The following is a 22,453-nucleotide window of genomic DNA, read 5'->3' as shown; positions in this document are numbered from 1 at the left end:
TGAGTAATGTTACTTTAAATAAATTTCCTCTAGAAAAAATTTCAAAAACAATATATATCCATATTTATTCCGACTATAAGAAACTTTATTTTTATTTTGAGAATTTTAAAATTATAATGATCAATCTCTTTATTTTCCCTTAAAATTCATGATCAGCATTAAGAAAAAATATATATCTACTATACAGCATATTAAAGTTTTAGCGAAAAACACTATATAAAAAAATTAATAAAATTAAATTTTTTTTTAAAAATTCTTCATTACTAATTCAAAAAGCCAACATACAAAATAAAATCCTTGGAACTAATTAATTTAATAGTAAAGTGTTCACACCATTTTTATAGACTTTAATTTAATATTAATTTATTCACACCAAAAATAAATATTAAATTAGACTAGCATTTTTTCCTAAAATCCCAATGTTAACATTAAAATTAAAATATTTAAAAATATTCTGTAAGGTCTGTAATTTATGAATTGCCGAAAAAACAAATTAATTAGTCTAGCGAAATTCTTGGTATCTCTTCAAGAAAAAGAAGAAACATTATTGTTTTTTAGGCAGTGGTGGTTTAAATTGTTAGTTAGAATTTAAAATAAAAATTAAGGAGGCTAGGAAAATAAAAAGAAAAAATAAAAGGCACACTAAATTCAAAAGATGAACAATTTAAATGACAATTAAGAATTTCTAAGTTTTAAATTGTTTACTAATTTTGAATTTTTAATTAAATTCACAAAAAAACTATTATCTTTGGGCAAACTTAACATTTTTAAACTACTTCAACATGTGAAAAGGAAGGAGGAAGTGGATGTTTTTTTTACTTCCATTGTGAAAGTTAATTAACTTTCGCTCAATAGTAAAAATGTTATTCTTTATATATATAATTAAATAAAACATCATCTTATCAATCCCAAATCAAGGAAATCAAAGACTAATTGGATTGAACTACAAGATTATTAGAATTAATTGAATGTGGCATGATAAAAAATATAAATGAGGTACGGTGAAGAGACAATTACATCCCATTGCATTTGACTGTTTACATGCTGCCACAACACCCACCCCTCTAGCATGGCTTGCTCATGTATTTAAGTTACAATCCCCCTATACTACAGATTTCAAGCATTCCAATCCCTCAATTAATCAATACTCTTGCTCTTAAATTTAATGGGCTTGATCCAACCAGAGGCCAAAGCTCTTGAATATCCAAATGACATGTCATTGTAAAACATTTTTGAAGTTAACCATAACACAAGTCATAGATTAGTCACCTGATTTGTGTGAATTATGAGGTGGTCAATTGAATAAAGACCATATTAAAAGCAAAGTTAATGCCTAGAAACATAGCACCCAATGTATCCAATCTGATCCAAAGTGTAAAATCTACACAATTATAAGAGTAAAATCACCATAAATACTTATTTTGATTCTTGATTGAACAAGTGATACATATTTTGCATCATCTCTATACTTGTATGAATGCCTACAAGTGTTACAAACTGAAGAAGGTCAAGAAAGACAAACCTGGACATGCTCTTGAGTACATTCATTCTCTTTGTGTGTTTTCTATTGATTTGCTAGATGTTCTGTACGTGTTCACTCAAATGTGTTATAATCTCCTTTTAGCTTTTGCTAGTGCAAATGTAGTACATATGTCACCACCTTTGGTATATATATTTCAAAACATATAAAAACATATTACACTGAGAAAGTTTCTAGCATGCAACACAATAATAAGTGTCTTTGGCCACTTCAGAAGATACAACTCTACCCACAATACTACATGTAAGTCCAAAGGACTCTACAAGATAAGTATGTAGCCTAGAAGGTTGGGCTTATAAAGAAAACTTTTGCCAATGCAATTTATATATATTAGCCATTTAACTTTTATCTTTGACATAAAACTCAAACCCTATAATAGTTTTTCACGAGCAAAGATTCATTATTTACAGCTAATATAAAAGGTTTGGAGTATTTACTTGCTTGTGGTCTCCACAAACTTGTTGAATGACTTGCCCTATGATTTATTGAATAAAAGCCATTACTCACCAATGACGACAAAACATCCTTCACTCATCACCAAAAGCAACTCTTGCTTCATCAAGGCCATGGATTACACTCTGGCTGGTGGATATCAAGATTAATGGACCCTCAAGGCTGGTGGACATCAAGTTTGACTATGAAGAAGTCGTTAACCATTGCATGGTAGCAATTATTTGGAAAATTCTGTTTAACAACCAAAGTGCAATGGGGAGAGTGGCTACTTACAATTTTGCCACTACTTTAGGTGTTTTAGATGATCAATATGAGATAACTCCAGAGGTGCTTGGTTCTTAGATTAGGATTTACTGACAACTAGAAGTGGTGGATTTATGAGGTAATCAAAGGTAAGAATATGTGGCTTGTCAAGCAACTCTAACTATCACTCCACCATTTTGTGATAGATTCATTAGAGTTCCATTTATGGCTACCAATCTATATTAATTGCAACATCTTCAATATAAATTCAACCCATTACCCCACATAGTCAACATGTGCTCATATAGTCATAGGAGAAATTAGAATTTACTATTGGTTATATAGGAATGAACATTGTCATAGCCTATAATTTGAATGAAAAGAACACTAACTAATTACTTGATAACAAGACCCCTAATTTGTCCCAACACAATTCATGGTCCAAATGTGGTGAAGGACTTCCTCTATCTGAATCCTATAGTATACACCCACCCCCAATTTTAATGGACCACCAATATATAAATTGTTGGCTGCATGATTTGCATGATAACATAATAGTAAATTCCCTTAATTGTAAAAAATTATTAAAGTTTTGCATATTTAAAAAATTTATTTACTCACTACTAAAATGTTGCTTTCTCCATCTTCACTCTTACTAATTGAAGAAGAGTTGAAATTGTAGCTCAATAGAGTCACCACACTTTGTTCATCTTTCAGCACTACACTTGATTATGATAGGAATGAAATGATTTGGGTTGGAGTAAAAATATATTAATTGATACAATCTTAGGCTCAAACAATTCTAGTTACCATTAAAATCCAAACTAATTTCACTATTGCAACAATTGGCTGCCACACTATAGAAATTAAAGTGGCTTCAAAGGAGAGCATACTAAAACTTACTTGACTCCTCGCTAAATCCTTGACATGCTGATGAGATTCATCAATGGATCATCCATGACACATGCATGCCCCAGAGGTATGGCCCATGTCATGTACCATTCGATGCCCACCCAATGGGCATCTTAAGTTTGTCCGATTGGAGAAGTCAACGTGCCAAAATATCATACTAGAGCAATACATATATGCAATCAATTGATAAGTCATACCAACATCTATGAACTTGCAACAATCTGGGAACACATCTACATTTTCCACACAACCAATATCGAGCTGTCTTTCGACATACTATATCCATCATAGAACACAATTTCCCAAAGTACCCAATTTCTCTCTTTGAGAAGGACGCTTCACTGCCATGGCCCTTTAGAGCCCACATCTCCTCGCAATATCATATTGTCTAGTTGCAAACACCCAAATCTTCATCCAAACACTTAGCCTCGCTTTGCCAATTACCCATCATCCAATGCCATTCCACTTGAGAGACATTGACAAGGGAACACCTACATTAGAACTTCTATGCCAGCACCTTGTATGCTCAAATCCTCGCTAGTCTCATTGTTCTTGGCATGTTGAGAAAAGAAGAAACATTGTAAGAATGTTTATATTGTAACTCCTTGCCATGGAACATTAAAATCCTCATTGGTCTCACTATTCTGAACAGGCTGAGAAGAGAATGTTAAAGGTAGAGATGATATGTTATATAGTTTTATGTATATGTATATAATTGAGATACAATGTTCTTCCTTTTTATATGCATTATCTTTCCACTACTTTCATAGTATCAGAGCAATTAGCTCTTTGATCCTGGGCATGGCACTTGCTGGCCAGGAGGCCAATGACGAGGAGGAGGATGAGCCTCTTTTTTGCAATGCTTGAGGTTTTGATATGCTAGATGTTTGAGGTGTTGTATCAAGGCACTTCGATGTGCAAAGGCACTGAGCAGCAAGTATAGAATCAAGCCAATCATCCCTAGCGCCAAAAAAAGCTCATCACCTTTGAAACATTGAATCACATTGTCCCCCATTGATCAATCGATCGTCCAGCTTATCCACCCCAAACCTTGTTAAACCAGATCCAAGAGAATCTTTCTCTATAATATGCATAAATCCATTACATCAAGATTCAAGAACATGGCATAGCAATCCTTTGCAAGAATTTCCAGCAATTAGAAAGAATGCTTTGAGTTGGTGGCCTTCTCATTGGCAATAATCTTCACCCCCTGCTTGGGTTTGAACTCTGGGAGCTTAATCTTGTGGACAACTTCACCAAGTTGAGCACATTGTTGGTCCTGACCGCGTTCAGCAGGAATCCCGACCACCACCGAACGTGGTCAGCCAAACGCAATCAACCAAACGCAGTCGAACAGCTCCATTTGGTGATTCTGTTCGGCGATTATAATGGCAATTGTGCTCATGGGGGCTAGATTTTCAATGCTACTGTGGCTATCACCATCTCCACTGCATCTCCACCGCTTTGCTGTTCTCCTGTTGCTATGGAGCAATCCATCCATCCACAAATGCCCAGCCCAGCAAGCCTACATCGAATCCAACCAAGAGGGCTATAGCCTATAGGAGCTGCATGCATATTAAGTTCTACAGGGCAACACTCTCTAGTTGGTCGGCCTCCGCTTTCAATTGAGCGTGGAGCAGCTCATTGAGGCCTTGCAAATTTCTCACCAGACCGGAAAGCTCCTTATACAGGAATTCAAGGGCTCAGATGGGTCAAAGAACCGACGGTGGCGATTATTTCTTTTTGACTTGAAATTTAGGCTAGATTTTAGGGCTGGATGTTGACCGTTGGGCGTGTTAGGTTAAAATTCATATTTCTTGCACGCCACAGCTTCTCTCCATGCCGGGCGTGTCTCGATTCTCCGAGAATGGGCTCGCTCTGCCGGCCAGGCCGTCGTCATCGCAGAAGAAGAAGAGACGGGCAAGGCATCAGCAGCAGCAGGCGAGCTATGTCCGCAAGAGCGTCACAATGTCGCGGAAGAAGAAGCGGCAGGGCAGTGTGGAGGACGCGATGCGAGCTTATCGAGCACAGCTTCGTCCCCTCCTTGATGCTATCAGGTTTGTGGAGTCGAGCAATAGGGTGGATTGTCCCGATGGAGACGGTGGTGCCAGCATTGGGCCTCTCCAGATCTCCGAGCACTACCATGTCGATGCCTGGAAAAACAAGCGAGCATCGTGGCTACGCTGCCGGTATGTGTCTTTCTTCGTTCTCTATTTTTCTTCGTTGGTTTCTTACAGTAGTTAGTCCAGAGATTTAGAGCACGCGGAGAACACAGTGGTGGCATATTGGATGAGGTACTGCTCGGAAGCTCTAACACAACATGACTGGGAAATTCTAGCTAAGATTCACAATGGTATGAAGTTGTGTGATGGATGGAACGTAGCAGCTTTGCTGATGGTTCCTTTTTCCTCTTTGAGACTGTAGGTGGTCCTCAAGGTCCTCAGAGAGAGAAGACGACGTATTACTGGAGCAAGGTTTGCAGGTACCTGGAAGAGAATCACAAGCACGTCTCTCCCTTTCCGTCGCCTGCGAGACCCGAATGTAAGATCTATCCATCAACTTCCAAGTTTACGAATCTGGACAAACGAATAGAATGCAAGCTGAAGCACGGTGAGGCTCCCCTTCATCTCTCTTTGCCAAGGATTTTCTAAATGTTTCTCCATCTACAGGTTTGAAAGTCCTAGCTGCGGAAAGACGATTGCCGATTGTTAACAAGCACGCCAGGCTTCAAGTACGAAGACTCCCTTTCATGGACATTTCTTCCACAGCTTTAAACCTTTGCTCTTCCCACCACGAGCCGGGGAGGCTCATAGACGATCTGAGCATTCAACGTTTGGGACTGGAATACAGTTTCTTGAGTTCCGAGTCTGCAGTCGAACTAGACTCGGAGAACCAACCTTTGAAGCAAAGTTCCAGCGACGATGAGAAAGGTTTCGCTACGCCATCCGCCAAGAAGAAGGAAGGAGGAGTCGACAGGCTGCAAGATCTTCACGAAGAAGCTGTAGAATGTCGTAGTTCCAGCGTTCGCAACCTCGACATTCTCTATTCTTCTGAGTTATCAGAACAAAAGGAGGAGGAAATTCTTACGGAGTTGGCTCGGCTACTGCCACTGGACCTGTCGGAGTGTGTCGACAGAAGAAACGATGAAAGCTTTGAGTTCCCTCCAGTTCCAGAGCAGGCTGACTACGCGACGCCGGTTATGAATCCAGACAGCCGAGCTATGCAAGTCGCTGCTGAGAACGTTCCTGGGACTGGTGCTGAGACTGCGATTTCCACTCCAAAGCGCAAAACCTCTGCCTCGCTTGATTTTGATGCAACTTTTACGCTGCTTGAGCAGCTGGAAAGACCGGAGTCCTCTCTTTCCTCTGGTGCGGAGAAGAAATTGATGTCCGAGCTGGCGGACTTGCTTGACTTGCCACAGGCGGCTACTCCACCGCGGCAGACGGAGCAAGAAGAAGACGAACTCGCCAAGCACACTGCGAAGCTAAGTCTTGCGGACTTTCTACTCGAGATACCAGACCCGTCGGCTTCGATAGAGTACGTCAAGGCCTTGTTCTCCTGCGAGAACATCCTGCTGGAGAAGCTTTGTGACAAAGTTGGAGGTCTGGAAGAGTCACTAGATTCCTCGGAACCAATGCCAGTGCCACCTCCAGCTGCAAGCATAAGAACCGAGGAGTCCCGGACAGGCAACTCTAGTTTTGGCGGCGCATGCACTTGTCACTCTAGCGACAATCGCTTGACATCATCCTTGAAGAGGCTCTGTGCAGTGTGGGAGGAGCAAGACGTCGATCTACTGACCCGTTCCTTGAGGTTTAAGATGCTCACTGCGAGCAGCTCTTCATCTGAGGTATGTGAATCCCGTATACACCAGGCACTACGGAACTGATGCTTCTTTTCTTCCAGCTTTCTACAAAAGAGGCACCGTGCATCGCCTGGGAGATCCACGCGTTGCAGAACATCGACAAGAGTGCTAAGTCTCGAAGGGCTGCAAAGGAGCTTATACAGCAGCAAAGAGATAAGATTTACATCAACATAGGCGCCTATGCGAGCAGGAGTGAGAGGCATCAGCTCTATTCGGCATGGGGGGTTCGCAGGCTATCAACAGGCCGGCTCAAAAAGATCGTCTACGACCTTATGTGGAGGGATACAAAGAGGTAAAAAGCTCATCAACTTAGAGCGAGCACTAACACTAACAGAGAATATTGCCAGGTATTCTCATAGCGCTGAGCTCGTGAGCCTCTACCTCTGAGGATCTCGAGAGAAGGTATATCAGCCTACTGGGCCGCAGGTAGAAAGACTTTCGCCATTAGTTGTTGCTTTTGCAGAAACTGGAACTTAAATATTGGGTTACCATTGAGCAAACGTTTAGTGCTGTGGAAGAAATGTCCGTGAAAGGGACCTGAAGCCTGGAGTGCTTGTTAACAATTGGCATTGTCTAGGACTGTAGATGGAGGCAAAGAGAGATGAGAAGGAAACGCAAGGTTTGCAGGTACCTGGAAGAAAATCTATCTCTCATTTTCATCGCCTGTGAGACCGAATGATCTGTCACAAATCTGGACAAACGAATGGAATACAAGCGGAAGCACAGTGAGCCAGCTATAGTCTCGAAGAAGAAAAACGAACCATCAGCAAAGCTGCTAGTACCAGATCACAACTCTATACCATCAAGCGATGTACGTGATCGAAGATGGGCTGAAGTGGAGAAGTGGAGTCCAGCGGCACTCGAAAAAGATCTGATTGAAGGTTATGGGGTTGGCAATGTTACCAAGGACACTCTTCAGGACCCGATTACTCTCGACAAGGTGAGGGATAGGATGATCGAGAGAGGAGTGCTCCCAGAAGACTACTTGGACGGTTATTATCAATAGAAAATCTCCAATCCTTGTGTGCTAGAAAATCTCTTGTTGTCTCCCAGGAGAGATCTCATATCAAAATCTAGAAGATCTCTTGTTGTGTTTTACCATCCGGAGCCAACAAGATTTCTCCTTTAGATTCGGCTCAGAGCCTCTTCTTTTTCCAGGTTGGTAATCACCAACCAAGGAGAAATTCTTCGTTCATTCGCTTTGAACTTTGTGTAGCTCCAAGTTTCCAGGGCCCAAGCTTGCTGTTCGTCGTGCTCCTTTTGTGCCATGGTTGGGGCACCAAGACTGGCTGTGAGAACCATGGTGAGGATTTTCTAAAAGTTCCAACGCTTTCCTAAGTTTTCTCCATCTACAGGTTTGGAAGTTTAAAGACGAATGCCTATTGTTAACACAGGCTTCGAGTTCGAAGTCCCTTTCACGGACATTTCTTCCACAGATGTTTTTCCCCACCACGAGCCGGAGACTCGGCATTCAACGTTTAAGGCTGGAATAATTTCCCGAAGTTTACGCAATGATGAGAAAGGTTTCGCTATGCCATCAGGCAAGAAGAAGGATGGAAGAGTTGGCAAGCTGCATTCGGCGAGGAAGAGAACAGTTCATACGTTGGCAACCTCGAGATTCTTTGAGTGATCGGAAGTAGAACTCGCCAAGCACACTGTGAAGTAAAGTCTTGCGGACCTTTTGCTCGAGATGCCAGATCATAGAGTACGTCAAGGCCTTGTTTTCCTGCAAGGGCATCCTGCTGGTGACAAGTTGAGTAGAAATATCTTTTCATTCGCGGCCTTAAAGTTTGGTAGGCAACGAACTCGAAGAATTCCAGGATCAGGAATGAGCCCCAGCTTTCTGTTCGTCGTGTTCCTCTTCTCCGCGGCGGTGCTCTTATGGATTTTCGACAATTTTTCCGGCTCCGCAGAGTTGTCCCGGACCCGAACTCTGGGATCAAGTTTTCGCATCACCAAGAACTACAACATCAGCGACACTTGCAGAAGCAGGATCGAGTACGCTTCCTACAGCCGCCAACGATCGACCAGCTTCGAGCCATCCGAGTCACTCCACCGCAAAATCCTCGAGTACGAGGCCTTACACGCGAGGTGCTATCCGGGCCCTGAGCAGTGCTCGAACTGTACATGCAACTATCTCCTCTACGTCACCGCCGGCCAGGGGATGGGCAACAAGATGATAGCTCTGGTGGCAACTTTTCTCTACGCGCTGCTCACGGACAGGACAATGGTGATCGCCGGATCGGAGAACTTGGCCACGCTCTTCTGCGAGCCGTTTCCATCCAGCTCCTGGCTGGTGCCGCCGAGCTGGAAGCACCTCGAGGGGGCGCCGTTTGACGGCTCGAAGTGGATCGGAAGCTTGGCGGGATCGCTCAACTGCAGCCACGGTGTAAATTTCCCCGAGGTGGTGGTGGCCTATCTCGTGAACAACTACAGGGACGAGGACAAGGCCTTCTTCTGCAAAGAACACCAACAAGCTCTCCAGTCCAGCTCGAAGTGGATTGTTCTCTCGTCCGACCAGTACTTTGTTCCGGCGCTCTACAACGTCCCGGTTTTCAGGAGCAAGCTCGAGGAATGGTTTCCACAGGAGGAGGCCATCTTTCATCTCCTGGTGAGGTACCTCTTGCATCCTAGGGACGTGGTGTGGGACAGGACGGCCAGATACTACGATGCGTACCTGGCCCAAGCCGAGCTTCTAGTCGGGGTCCAGCTGCGAACTAGCGTCTGGTTCGCGCCACCCGACCTCGCCAACGATGCCTTCGACTGCCTGGTGCAACAAGGCGCGCTCGCAAACATCACCCAAGCGCGAGCTCCCAGAACGTCGCTTAGGAAGGGCAAGAAGGTGGCGGTGCTTGTGGTGTCGCTGGATGCGCAGTACTCTCAGACGCTCAAGAACAAGGTGCTGGGCTACGATCTGGAAGATGGTTCGTCGGTTTCGATCCACCAGCCAAGCGTGGAAGGGGTGCAAAACACCGGGAACTTGGATCATGATGCAAAGGCAGTGATGGAGATCTATCTGTTGTCAATGAGCGACGTGTTGGTGACGAGCCCGCCATCAACGTTTGGATACTCGGCGGTGGGGCTGGCGGGCGTGCGGCCCGTCCAGTTTGCGTGCTCGGGGGGCGGCTGCTCGGCGAGGGAGTCGATGGAGCCGTGCTACCACACGTACCCGGATCAGCAATTCATGCTGGACAACATCCAGCGATGCGAGTGCGAATTGGGATACAGGCTATAGATGTAACTTTCCATTCTTCCTCATTTGTTTGCTTGCAAATGCCCTGGTGGCAAAGACGTGTTCACCTTCACATAATTTTTATTATTTTCTCTCATAGGTTCTACAGCAAGTTGGCTAATTCATTTTCTTGTGAGCTTCTCATTGGAGCAGACTAGAGACTGCTTCATCTGCCGATGCCTTGATCATCGGCCTATAAGAAAAGATGCAAACTTTGCTCCAAGAAATACAATGTGAACTGTGAGGATCGTTCTACCGTGGTCAACGGTGCTCTCCACTAAGACATTATAAAAATGCGGTATAGGGAACTACCATCGGATGAGTATGGTTTGATCCAGGCGTTTGATTGGAACGGGGAGAAGCGATTCGTCCATGCGCTGTTCGTGGTCAACGATGGTCTTGAGGTTGGACTCCCAATCAAACGGGGAGAAGCGATTTGTCCATGCGCTGTTTGGTCAACGATGGTCTCGAGGCTGGTCAAGTACTCCCCTCTGATTGGGAGTCCGCTCGGCCAATGTTCCCAAGGACTATGTTAATGAATCAAATAAGGGCGAAAGGTTAGCATCAATGAAATATAATAAAAGATCTCCTCGTGTTGAGTAGTTTCAACTATCAAAAAAGATGGCACCATTTTCATGCATGCCTCCACAGAGTATCGAACTCTGGGCCTTCAGTTTACAAGACTGACGCTCTACCACTGAGCTATAGAGGCGAAGACTTGAGAGGCAGGCTAGAGCCTACATTCTCTCGATCCGAGAGTATCTCTTTCGCAAGGGCTCTTTCTAGGGTTTCTGGCTATGGCGGACTATCACTTCGTCTACAAGGACCCGCAAGGTCCTAGCACCGAATGGGACGACATCCAAAGGAAGCTCGGCAATCTCCCGCCCAAGCCGCCCGTGGAGAAGCCAGCGCCATGGCAGCCAGTGCCGGATCCCGGTAAGAGCAAGCAGTGGATCGATTCCAAGAGCGAGGAGGAGCTCCACGAGCTCCAGGACGATCTGGATCTCGACGAGGATTCCAGATTTCTCGAGGAATACCGGTAAGGGATTGTTTAGCCGAGCATTTATATGGTTTTTTTGATCTATTACATTGCTCAGGACTTGGAAATTTCTTCTCACAGGAAGAAGAGATTGCTGGAGCTTAGCGAGGTTTCCAAGAGCGCGAAATTCGGTTCCTTGATCCACATCACTGGCTCGGACTTCATCCGAGAGGTTTCTCGTGCTCCTCCGGACGTGTGGGTCGTCGTGCATCTCTACAAAGACGGGTAATGACAGTTTCTCGAGGTTTCTTGCAAGAAATCCTTGTTTTTTGTCCTGCAGTGTTCCCGAGTGCCAGCTCTTGGGCCAATGCTTGGAAGAGCTCGCGAAAAAATATCCCGCCACGAAGTTCGTGAAGATCATCTCCACGGATTGTATCAACAACTACCCCGACTTCAACTTACCCACGGTGCTTGTTTACAACAATACCAACGTGAAGGCGACGCTGGTTGGATTGCATCACTTTGGTGGCAAGCGTTGCACCCCCGAAGGTTAGATTTCCGTCCTCTTGCTTAGTTTTCTCTCAGCAATCTTTCGTTGTTACTAAGACCGAGTTTTGCAGACGTTGCTTTCACCCTGTGTCAAGTTGGGCCTGTTCTTGGAGAAGGCAGCAGCTCGGAGGCCATCCAGCAAAAGGTCCGGAGAGACTTTATCGAGAAAATTATTTCTAGACACGAGCAGGACAAGTCAGACTCGGAAGACGATTGATTCCATCGCCACAGAAGGGAAGCTTTTGTCTCCTTTTTCCTTTATCTTCCTCCTGCTGTTCCAGGAAAGCAAATCAATCTCTTTTCAAAGTCATTCATGGTACAAGGAAAATGGCTTCTTTTTTTTTACAGGTTGCTTGTGAGCTGTCTGTGAATCCTGTTAAACAATCTCCTAGCTATCCAGTCGCTTCTACAATAGCTGACGCTCGCCTTTAACGTACACCACGATGCTGTCATAAGTTTCCATCGTGTATGGACACTCGGCATAGCATCTGCGATACATAAAAATAACTTCCAGCTTGTAAGAACTCGCGAAACCACACAAACTTACCTCAACTCGTGCCAAAACGTGGATGCGTTGCTACCGAGAAACCTCTCGAGCTGCGAAACGGCCTCGGACGAGCTCTGGCTCGAGCTCTTCCTCGGACCTTCAGGAGAATCATCCGACCCTTCTATCGCGTCGATTCTGTAAGAAAACCAGTGGCTGAGAACCAGGTGCTCTAACACGGAGTGATCTGCGTCTCCCAGGATGGCTTTCAGCTCTCGTGTGATCCAGGGTCTCAAACGACGCTCGGCTCTCGTCTTTGCGTCGAGATCATACGGCCTTAACTGTGAATAACGAGTCAACAAACTGGGGAAAGTTTCAAAGCCAGTCACACACGAAACTTACTTCCATACGCTTCTTCACATTCAACGGAACGGCTCGAAGACCCTTCCTGTATATGCTGCAAGCAACACGCGGAAAGTGTCAACCAAGAACAAAAAAAAAGAAGAAAAACACACACCCACACAAACAGACCTTGTACGCCACGAAAGAGCTCTTTCTGTAAGAACTTCGGCAGTGAGCCTCTCCCTCTCAGCGGGGGATATGAAACATCTTTGCCGGGGCAAAGGGATTGATCTCCGGTACGATCTGCTGACCCTCGACTGCATGAGTTGTTGCAACCGCAATCTGGATCGAAATGTCATAGTGCTCCTGACAACTTCTCTGGAAACAAGAGAAAGAAGTCTAGTGTAGCCAAAGTCACGCCAAACTCTGGAAAAAAAAAGTTTTCTTACCTCTCCAGCCTTGCTTGGTTCCTACTCGTGCTCGTCCGCCTCTCGGGAAGCACGCTGGAGGGCCTCCCATCCGTGGACAGCCGATAGTCCGATGTAGAAATTCGAAAGTCGCTCAGGGACAACCTGTAATCCTCGGCTGTGGAGAGCCTGTAGTCCAAAGAAGGCCTGTAGTCGAGCGGCGGCAAAATCCTCTCGACACGCTTCTGCCCCTTGATGGTGTGGTACCAACCTGTGAACTCGGCCTTGCAAAGCGGGCACGACCTGCGAACTTTGCTCCACTCCTCGATGCAGCCGACGCAGAAGCTGTGCATGCACCACCACAGCGACGCGTTCTTCGACTCCTCAATCGCCCCGAGACAGATCGGACAGACGTGCTCTGCCTCGGCCCCCTTTTCCTCGTCCTCTCGATGCATTGGCAACCGAGAAGGTTGCCTCAGCTCGAACGTTATCTCATGCTGCTGATGCTGCTGTGAACAAGCCCGTGCAAGCCCAGGCATGATGGCTCCACCGTGCTGTGAGCTGATAGACGTCTCGGCGGGGCGAAAGCTCCAAACTTGAAGTGAAGGGAGCCACACAAAGTTCCCGCTACTGCTGGTGGTGGCGGTGTTGGAGTTGGATCTCTCGACGGGGTTCATCAACTCGGGGAGGTCTTGCGAGGCTGTGTTTTCAGTTGCTGTCGGAAGGAATCCTGCTTATCCTGCCAGAAGCGTCTGCACATCCCAACAAGGCACCTATCAATCGCAACGCAAATGCACTTACGAGTTGCAACATGACAAACGTAGAGGAACATAATGCCGAACAAACAGTAAAGGCCAGACAAGAACTACAGCCAAGCCAAACTCAAAAGCCAAAAAGGAAGGGAACCCAGGGACGATTTGGCTGCTCGACCGAAAAACAGGAGCGGATGCATCACAGCAACTGGGTAACCACTCTCCGATCGAACTTCTGAGCCGCATCCAGCCATCGAAAGAGATAGACGGATTGGAATCTGATGCAAGAAGGGGGGGACAGACCAAGCCCAGCAAAAGTGGTGTGGTGCTTTCAGTTCAAATAGCATTCAATGCTTCCATAAAAGCTGTGCTAGTATAGCAATTCGCGTTTTTTCTTTCTTTCCTGGCTTCCATAACCACCCAAGCTGGAAGCAAGGACCGACTTTGAGACAAACCAGTCCCATCTTCCACTCACAGGAGAAAAGAAAAGCAACAGATCAAACCAAGAAAACCAAGAGATCAAACCAAACACACGAGTTTTTCGCTCTGGATCCAAAGCAAAGAGGCCAGACGGGATGGATGGACTGACCACACTCGGCCAAATTCGCAGTTCAAACATGGAAAGCATAAGGATGAGGCGCGCATTTAATGACTTACCAAATTCTTCGCTCCGAGCTAGCTCTTTCAAACCAATGAACCACCTGTTGCCAGTTCCTGCGAAGATTCCAATTCCCTCCTCGCTTTGGATCAAGAAAAAAAACCCCATTAGATCAAAATCCAAGAGAATGCGAGAGAATTTCTTAGAGGCTAAGCTAACCTGTGCTTGCTGCTTAATCCATCGCGGCGCCGGACTGGAATGCTCGACAATGTGAATCGCGGCGGCAGCACGGCGGGATCGCAGCTTAAATACCCCCCCTTCTTGCTCCAAGACAAGAATTAGGGTTCTGGGCTACACGCCGCCATAGCCGTGGACCTCTGGAAAAAAGGGGGAAAAAGGGCGAGCCCACAAAATCCACGCTGGAGGAACCGGCGCCAACATGGCAGGATGTCAGCGGTCAGATGGATGTGACGGTTTTGGGTCGCAGGCCACGCGGCGCCAGCTAATCGTGACAGGTGTTCCCCCTGGCATCTTCACCGTACCTTCTCATGGATGTCTTCTTGTCGTTAATATCTCCCATGATCACAGTGATATTTGCCGATCAAACAAAAACCATGACCTCGATAGATCCTTTGAGCGAAGTGCTTTTGTCAAAACTTCGTTGGCTGGGCGATTAAATTCTATTAATCTCGGTCGTCCAATCCAATTCGGACCACGAGGAATAATTCCGACACGTGTAGCGAGTATTTTAATCGAGAGCACCGCAACACCGAAAGTTCGAAAAAATTTATACTACTATCAGCGAGCTTTGGAAGAATGAGAAATATTTTTTCACATTCTTCTATACTATGATGTGATAAGCATGTGAAGTGAAGAGTGTATCACACTTCTCTTTCGGAGATTGCCTTTACAGTGTGTACTGACCGACCAGTCACTGCAAAGCCCATGTCATCTAAATCAAACACAGTGCGATTTAAAGGTTAGTTAACTTTCATCTTGGGTCAAGATTCACTCAGCTTGTTCTTCACAGGAAAAAAAAAAGCAAAGCAAAACGAAAGCTCCGGCCATTGCCAAGGCCGTGCAAAACCTTTCTGGAGATTACTTTACTTTCTAGTGCTGTTGGGAGCGCGTGGCTTGGATTTGATTTCGGCCTCCTGCACAAACAATCACTCAAGTGAGAAAAATTCCTTGAAAGCGATGTAAACACAGCTCCTACCAGTATTGGATGCAGTAGGATATAATTGTTTGATCCCGGGACGTGATTCTCAGCACCCCTGCTCCAGTCATAGCTCACCTGTGCATAGAATGGACAGATGAATAAAACTGGAAAGGAAAAGTGAACAAACAAACACTCACGGCATACGCAAAGATAGTGCCATCGTAGTTGAAAGTGCTACAAGGAATTGGTAGGCTGCACCTCTGAAACGCCTGTGGAGAAAAAGAAAGATAACGCACCGAAACACACCAACAAAGAAGAGTGAAAATTCTACCTTGAGCCTCTGCTTGCTGTCCTTGTCCCAGAAGTTAAAAGCACCATCAGAGCCTGATGTAGCGAATGTTCCAAACACCTGCGCATAAAGGCCAGTTAACACAGCTTCAAAGGAAGAGATTGACTCACGGGATGAAAATTGATCGCATTCACTGAAAACACGTCGTTCGCTTCCCTGTGGCACTTGAATGTGAAGTTCTTCGATTGCTGCGCGTCGTCAATGTGCTGGATGGCTACTCTGCCTTCGATAGAGCCCACCTGTTTTAGAAGCGAGATTTACGAAACTATATCACCACTGTGCTTAGACAGCTTACCAGAAAACCTTGTTTGTCAGGAAAGGTTGAGACACAGCGCGTCATGAACTTTAAAGGCGATTGAATTCTCTTGAATTCTTGCTGCGCAGGAAGAACAAACAAGTTAGAAAAAAAGACCCGTGTAAAACATTGACGAGAAAAAAGCTTACTCGAGGATTGGTGAGATTGAAGATGCTAATATTTCTGTCCGCTGTTGCGACAACCATCAGGGGATAGCGGACGCTCATCGAGTGACATTTGTCGGGAAGTTGTTGGGTGTGAGCCGGAGACTGAGATCGTAAATCCCAATACCTGCGAGAACATTAGAACCTTCACATTCCTCGAGGAGAAAAAGAAAAAAAAAAAAACGAGAGAAGATGACCATACTTGAGAGTTTTATCCCAGCTCCCTGTAACAAGGAAGTTCATCTCTGGAATCCACGATATCTCTTTCACAGGCGCATCATGCATTCCCACCGTCACTGACTGATTTCCGGATGAAAGAGGCCACATCTTGACCTGTTTATCGCATCCTCCTGAGAAGACAGTCGTGCCATCATCCTTCCAAGCCGAGCACAATACCTGAGAAAAAAGCGAAAAGAAAGCTTAGCTCTCGAGTCAAGGAAAAATCCAATCTTGAAAAACTTAGAACAAGTCTAGATCCTTTTTTTTCGAGCATGTAAAAGACTTACTGGTTGATCATGCTGCGTGGCTGCCTTTGCAACACTGGTTCCATTCGGCTGGATTTCCCAGCATCGCACCTGGTAGAAAAGCGGGTCACAAAACTTGTAGAGGAAGCAATCTCACAAACCTGATTGTCCCAGGATGTGGCGATGAGATGGTTCGCTTTGGGGCTAAACGAGAGGCTGGAGATGCCGTCCGTCGGCCGCTCTGCGATCTGACACACAGGTAAGAGAGATTCTTGCGCGAGATTGATGCGCGTACCTCGAAAGATTTGTTGGGATTGTGAGACGGAGCGTTCTGTGTGACGCCGAAAGTCGCCATAGCGAAGCGATGCTATTAGGGTTCTTCGTCCATCAAAGCCCTCTGTAAATAAAGGCACGCAAAAAGTTTTCCCGCTCGAAAGTTTAGGGTTTTGATCCATCTACACTCGGAATTTCTAGGGTCGCCAAATGGCCGATTTGTTCCCTCGATCTTGCGCATTCTATGGCCGATCGCAGCTTCTTCTTGACAGCGGCTTCAGGAAGATCTCCATGGCGCGCAAGAGTCCGAGCGCTTCTCTGGCTGCCGCGATCTGTGTGGAGATTTCTCAGCTGCTCGGAGAGAATGAATGCGCGGCATTCTCTCTCGATGACCAGAACATCACGGTTGTTTTCGAGGTAAGAAATCCATGAATATATCAGTGACATCGATCGATTTCTTGCTCTTTCCCAGGGCAGTAAGCATAAGAAATTTGCTTCTCTTCTCGGGCGTGAACGCGTGAAGCTAGAGCACCAACAGGTACATGGATTTTAAGAATCTATACCTGTTGAGATTGCTGTGTTGCTCAATCTGGGATTTGTAGAACTTATATCTTGGGAAACTCTCGCAGATGATGCTCGAGCTTGATGGCGAAGAAATCTCTAGTGGCTTACTTCTGCAAGAGGCTGTTCGTCACTCACTGGTCTCTTCATTGGTTAGAAAAGGGTGGACGTTTTTGCGAGGAGGCTCACTTGTATTTGGTACTATTCAGGAAGGATTGCCACTGGAAACTGTGTCTCTGGTAAGATATCCTTTACGAATTGGCACTGCTAAGTTTTTCTTTCTCCTGGACCAGGATGTACATCTCGAATCTAATGGCCATATAGTTTTGCTCGTGTCACCAGACGTGACGAGTATTCATTTCGCTAAGGTATGCATGCAGTCGTGTTTCTCTCAACTTCATTGGATGTTCTAATCTTTTTAGTGCCGCGTTAACACAGATAGTGGAAGGCATGCCAGAGGCCTATAAGAAGCGATTCGAGCAAGAAGAGTTTCTTTCGATAGAAGAGTATTGTCTGCAAGATGACGAGAGAACTATCAACGAGTTTGAGTGCTGCGTTCTTCCATATATGAGGAACGGCTATGCTGTGGGTGAGTGAATATGCGCTCTTTTGAAGGCTAAGACTCTTGTGCCTCCAGGACTTTGCAAAACAATGCGTGGTCTAAACGATGACGACGACATGGAGCTCCGCAAGCAATTGTGGAAGAAGCAGGTCCTTTTTACTACTTGGACAAATATGTGCCTGTATCAACATAGCAAAAGCTTCTTCAGAATGGACTTCAATTTACAGGAGACTGCTACTATGTCAAAATATGCTTCTCACTGGACTCAGGCGAGTTTTCATGGTAATTAACAGCATGTACATGTACATGGCATAACATGTACACTCTGATAGCTCGTACTCAACGTGCAGGTTTCCATCGTCCCTGGTGATGAAAAAATCTGGTTTCTTTCCTGTAGTGCCATCGCTCAGATGCTCTCTAATGCTACGTGTTTTGCAGCACTTTTTTAGTGATGCTGCAGGTGAGACTCTGTGGCTGTTTGCCATTGCGAGATTCTCACAGAGTGTGCTTATTGTCAGCGTGGGATTTCTTTTGTTCTGGGAGAATCGATTTTAAGGTATGTCTGCAGTATTTATGCTCGAGTTTCTAAGCTGTTTACTAGGAGCTTGAAATCGACAGTAACTCCTCGCTGCCATGGACAAGAGCCGCGAGTTTGCCAGATACGCCACGGATTTCCTTGAATGGCATGAAGACTGCATCCATTTCTGCCTTGCAACCGGATAATTTACTCAGTAAGCTCCTCCTCTACTTTACCGGTGAATAATCTGCCTTTCTATTACAGAGACCCTCCGTGCTAGAGTAACCACTGAAGTAGGAAAGCCAGCAGCTAAAGTTTCACAGGCATCATGTGAAAGTATGTTCCACCTTGTCTTGCTGCCATGCTAACGTTCTCGAGCAAATTGAAGCTGCTAGGCCTGTGACGAGGACGCTTCTAGTTCCAAACTTGAAAAGAGGTACTCACTTGGCTAACCTGGTTGATGACCAGTGTTGTTTCAGGTCATTCAACAGTGAGCAAGGCTCAGACAGTGAGTTTCTTTTTTTATTTCGTTAGTCGCTCAATGCAACCTCTGCCGACAGGAGACGAAGAAAGAATCAAGCATGAAAAACAGGTCTCTCGACTTTAAGGCTCCTGCGAATGTTCAAGACAGCCAAACAGATTCTCAGCAAGCGGCAACGAAGAAAAGAACAACTGAGTCTACTGTCTCAAGAATCAAGCCTGCAGAGGTAAGGACGTTTTTTCGTGTTTTCGTTCTTTCTTTCTGAATTGTGCTCTTACTTGGTATTGTTTTTGAGAAGAACACCAAGAAAGTTCATGCCGCAGCCGTCGAGAAGAAGAAGAAACCTGAGAACGAAACCAACGACGCTCTGGTACGCAATCTCATTGGTTTTCGTTGAGCTTGTTTACGATTCGATTTCTTTACAGGTGACGAAGAAAAACGCAGAGGGAAAACTCAAGGACCTGAGCGTGGCTGAGATGAAGAACTTCCTTCGATCTAGAAAGGCCAAACTTAGCGGGAAGAAAGAAGAGCTCATTGCCAGGATCCAGGAAGTACTCGGATGACGGTGAGCCACTCTTTTATTTCATGATCTAAAAGATTGTGTGCAGTGTTTCAATAATCAAAGTTGGCAGTCAAGCTGGTCACAAAAACTCAATTTCTCTAAATCTAAATCACCTGTCCTGCATTCTCGTTGTCACCACCATCTCCGTTTTCACCGCCACCATCTTTCGCCTTCACACCGCCATCCCCGCAAAGCTTCTCCATTGCAGCGATGGCATCGCCTTCATCAACAGTCGCAAATCCTGCCTCTGCTACTTCACCACCAATCTCTCCATTGGCAATCGCTGGAGCCGATTGATTCGCCGCCACGCTTGAGCTTCCATCCGCCTTGAAAACGCTGATCCTCACCCCACTTTTGTTGAGCACCTCCAGGACGCACGCATCGTCGAGCTCCAGGTTGTAGAACTGCGCGACTTTGTTCCAGCCGCCACTGAAAGCTCGGTTTGCCGCGAGCCACTTCACATCCCACGGCTCTTTCACCGCGTTGCTCTCCACAGTCAGCATCTTGTTCTCGTGCGGGAGCTTCTCCGCAAAATCCTTTGGAATGGTCTGTGCGAAGAGAGAGAGAGAGAAAGGAGAGATCAGGATCACATACAAAATGGTAAGAACAAGCCAAAGATCTCTTACCAAGTAATAACATGGATGTAAGCAACTCTTCTTCATCACGATGGCGGTGCTTGGATTGGTGCTTGGAATGGTAGCCTTGAACGCCTCGGCTCGAAGGAGCGCCGGAGAGTCACAAGGAACATCCTGATTCTTCTTCTTCTTCTTTCCACTGCTCTTGGCGGTGGGCTCCTTGTTCTTCTCGCTGGATGACTCCATCTTGGAGACTTCCTCTTGCTTCCTCGTCTTCCTCGTCCTCTTTGGAGAATCGATCTTGGCCTTCTTTGGGGCAGGCGAGTCATCTTTGGCATCTGGAGATGGTGCTTTCGCTGCTGGAACGCTCTTCTGGGAGGACCTCGTCATCCTGGAAGATCGCGGAAGAGCATCGCTAGCTTTGGCGGCAGAGACTAGAGGAGTGAAAGGCTCCCCTGCTGGATCCTCTGGCGGGATCTTGGTGACGACGAACTTCAAGCTGGAGCCGTCCTCCAGATGAACCAGGCAATCCTTGACGACCACTTCCATCGCCGCTGGCAAATCGTCTCTGGATCGCTTGAGCGCCGAGGAAGAGGAAGCGCTCTTATAGGCGGGAGCTCCCACGCCTCCTTCCTTGGCCGATCCATCGCTGCCGAAGATCTCCAGGGCGAAGCGCCCGGCCGATTGATGACGGAAGACAAGGCAGTCGCCCTCGTTGAGCGCATTCCCGAGCCAAAACTCCTTCCAGCCCGTGGTGAAGGATCCGGAGCTTGCGTCGACTTGCCAGTCCCTGCCGCCATGCGCCAGAGCCACGGTGCCGCCGAAAGCTTCGTTGCGGTGCCTCTCATAGACTGGCCCGGGGATCGCCTGGAAACAAAACAAACAGCAAACAAAACAGAGATTTCATACAATGTGGGGTGCGAAGAGGAAGACGAAGGCAGTACCATGGCAGCCATGTCCGAGCTCGTCACGGTCTTGGCGAAGGACATCTTCTTTCTTGGGAGAAGTCGGAGCCTCGCAAAAATCCCTCCCAGGAGCCCTAAACGAAGCAGCTAATTTAAATAGTGAAATTAGTTTTAGGGTATTCAGTTTCCCTTTTTTGATATTCTTTATTTGAATTCTACGTGTTGACATTTTTTACATACTTGAAAAAGGTTTTAATTTTTTTTAATTAGCTGGTAAAAGATGACATAAAGTAAAAATGTAGTAAATGGGATATTTTCCTCACTCACCCAAGGTAGGTGCTAGAATAATTTATTGAAACATTCTTTAGAGTTCCTAATGTTGAAATAAGTAAATAATGATGTTTTGCTCACCTAAACTTGTGCTGAAAATAAATGTGTTGAAAGTAAATTTATAAAGTTTATTAAATGTTTCAAATTGGTTATTTAATGTTCATGTATTGTTAACTCTAAAAACCATTTGATATTGTTTGCCAATCAGTGTATATTTGAAATCCTTAACCAAGTAGTGTAGATTGATCAAAAGAGTATAACACTGCAATTATAATAATTCCAGAAAAAAAATGATTGTAGAGAGTTGTTAAAACCCAAGTTAAATTACTAAACAATTGAATTATAAAAAAGAAAGTACAAATCAAAGGATTGGTATTCAAACATATGTTTTAATAGCATGCTCTAAAATTCATTGATTGTGTGCAAGTGTGTCATGAACAAAGAATCAAGATACCTACAAATATAAAATATGAAAAATTATATAAGAGATATTTATTCTATCAATAATAAATAAAGAAAATAAAATTAAAAAATACCAAACTGGAGCAAAGAAGTAGCATTGATACTTGATTATTCATCTTCTTACTATATGAAATTGAGCAAAAAGAAACTTTTCCATCAAAAGAAATCAGAAAAAAGATGATTCCCAAGTGAATATCAAATAAACCTCTCATTCTCACTGAGGCTGATGCTAATATTCATGTCTATGAAAGTTTATCTCCTAACATCTAATTTCCATGATTCATATATTTAATAAATTTTAGCAATTATCATTGTAGATTCTTTGAGCGAAATATTGTGCTTTCGTTTCCCAATTTCTAACCTTGATAATTTCGCAGACTCATCCTGCTGGGCGGAAGATTTCGCAGCAGCTGGATTCTCCCCGGAACCAATACAGACCCA

The 22,453-nt window shown here is 45.2% G+C and overlaps 7 protein-coding genes and 1 non-coding gene across 8 annotated transcripts; 4 read left to right on the top strand and 4 right to left on the bottom strand.

The window, feature by feature from the left end:
- The first annotated feature begins 4,947 nt into the window (after positions 1 to 4,947).
- LOC9637259 lies at positions 4,948 to 7,527 on the top strand. Its single transcript, XM_024677835.1, has 6 exons — positions 4,948 to 5,337; positions 5,398 to 5,501; positions 5,573 to 5,758; positions 5,818 to 6,995; positions 7,052 to 7,302; positions 7,358 to 7,527. Exons 1-6 carry the CDS (start codon positions 4,988 to 4,990, stop codon positions 7,395 to 7,397), a joined length of 2,109 nt encoding a protein of 702 aa, XP_024533603.1. The 5' UTR covers positions 4,948 to 4,987; the 3' UTR covers positions 7,398 to 7,527.
- Positions 7,528 to 8,700: 1,173 nt separating this feature from the next.
- Positions 8,701 to 10,245, top strand: LOC112347263 (galactoside 2-alpha-L-fucosyltransferase-like). Its single transcript, XM_024677893.1, has one exon. The coding sequence runs from the start codon at positions 8,701 to 8,703 to the stop codon at positions 10,243 to 10,245; it is 1,545 nt and encodes a 514-aa protein (XP_024533661.1).
- A 637-nt stretch (positions 10,246 to 10,882) lies between these two features.
- On the bottom strand, positions 10,883 to 10,954 carry TRNAT-UGU. The gene has a single exon. It is a non-coding gene; the product is annotated as a tRNA-Thr (tRNA).
- Positions 10,955 to 10,993: 39 nt separating this feature from the next.
- On the top strand, positions 10,994 to 12,080 carry LOC9636507 (phosducin-like protein 3). Its single transcript, XM_002972872.2, has 4 exons — positions 10,994 to 11,281; positions 11,363 to 11,506; positions 11,562 to 11,770; positions 11,842 to 12,080. Exons 1-4 carry the CDS (start codon positions 11,040 to 11,042, stop codon positions 11,985 to 11,987), a joined length of 741 nt encoding a protein of 246 aa, XP_002972918.1. The 5' UTR covers positions 10,994 to 11,039; the 3' UTR covers positions 11,988 to 12,080.
- LOC9636506 (E3 ubiquitin-protein ligase Topors) lies at positions 12,034 to 14,717 on the bottom strand. Its single transcript, XM_002972657.2, has 7 exons — positions 14,573 to 14,717; positions 14,413 to 14,495; positions 13,046 to 13,755; positions 12,786 to 12,974; positions 12,657 to 12,711; positions 12,318 to 12,595; positions 12,034 to 12,258 (listed from the first exon to the last, which is right to left on the bottom strand). The coding sequence occupies exons 3-7, from the start codon at positions 13,678 to 13,680 to the stop codon at positions 12,177 to 12,179; spliced, it is 1,239 nt and encodes a 412-aa protein (XP_002972703.1). The 5' UTR covers positions 13,681 to 13,755; positions 14,413 to 14,495; positions 14,573 to 14,717; the 3' UTR covers positions 12,034 to 12,176.
- Positions 14,718 to 15,118: 401 nt separating this feature from the next.
- On the bottom strand, positions 15,119 to 17,187 carry LOC9637258 (protein RAE1). Its single transcript, XM_002972656.2, has 11 exons — positions 17,080 to 17,187; positions 16,946 to 17,032; positions 16,827 to 16,895; positions 16,523 to 16,716; positions 16,306 to 16,447; positions 16,157 to 16,237; positions 15,972 to 16,100; positions 15,844 to 15,921; positions 15,710 to 15,781; positions 15,570 to 15,647; positions 15,119 to 15,507 (listed from the first exon to the last, which is right to left on the bottom strand). The coding sequence occupies exons 1-11, from the start codon at positions 17,137 to 17,139 to the stop codon at positions 15,457 to 15,459; spliced, it is 1,041 nt and encodes a 346-aa protein (XP_002972702.1). The 5' UTR covers positions 17,140 to 17,187; the 3' UTR covers positions 15,119 to 15,456.
- Positions 17,188 to 17,234: 47 nt separating this feature from the next.
- On the top strand, positions 17,235 to 19,822 carry LOC9636505. The gene is made up of 17 exons (XM_024677970.1): positions 17,235 to 17,474; positions 17,530 to 17,595; positions 17,687 to 17,857; positions 17,912 to 17,986; positions 18,057 to 18,207; positions 18,256 to 18,329; positions 18,389 to 18,462; positions 18,531 to 18,640; positions 18,699 to 18,736; positions 18,782 to 18,911; positions 18,962 to 19,033; positions 19,086 to 19,133; positions 19,177 to 19,205; positions 19,258 to 19,404; positions 19,477 to 19,548; positions 19,604 to 19,743; positions 19,787 to 19,822. The coding sequence occupies exons 1-16, from the start codon at positions 17,268 to 17,270 to the stop codon at positions 19,739 to 19,741; spliced, it is 1,602 nt and encodes a 533-aa protein (XP_024533738.1). The 5' UTR covers positions 17,235 to 17,267; the 3' UTR covers positions 19,742 to 19,743; positions 19,787 to 19,822.
- On the bottom strand, positions 19,731 to 21,371 carry LOC9636504 (B3 domain-containing protein Os11g0197600). Its single transcript, XM_002972655.2, has 3 exons — positions 21,260 to 21,371; positions 20,367 to 21,182; positions 19,731 to 20,288 (listed from the first exon to the last, which is right to left on the bottom strand). The coding sequence occupies exons 1-3, from the start codon at positions 21,302 to 21,304 to the stop codon at positions 19,845 to 19,847; spliced, it is 1,305 nt and encodes a 434-aa protein (XP_002972701.1). The 5' UTR covers positions 21,305 to 21,371; the 3' UTR covers positions 19,731 to 19,844.
- Positions 21,372 to 22,453: the final 1,082 nt, after the last annotated feature.

The sequence above is a fragment of the Selaginella moellendorffii genome, unplaced genomic scaffold (genome assembly GCF_000143415.4).
Source record: "Selaginella moellendorffii unplaced genomic scaffold, v1.0 SELMOscaffold_20, whole genome shotgun sequence".
Lineage (NCBI taxonomy): Eukaryota > Viridiplantae > Streptophyta > Lycopodiopsida > Selaginellales > Selaginellaceae > Selaginella > Selaginella moellendorffii.
Note: the sequence above shows the minus strand (reverse complement) of the source record. Positions and strands in the feature narration are given on the sequence as shown.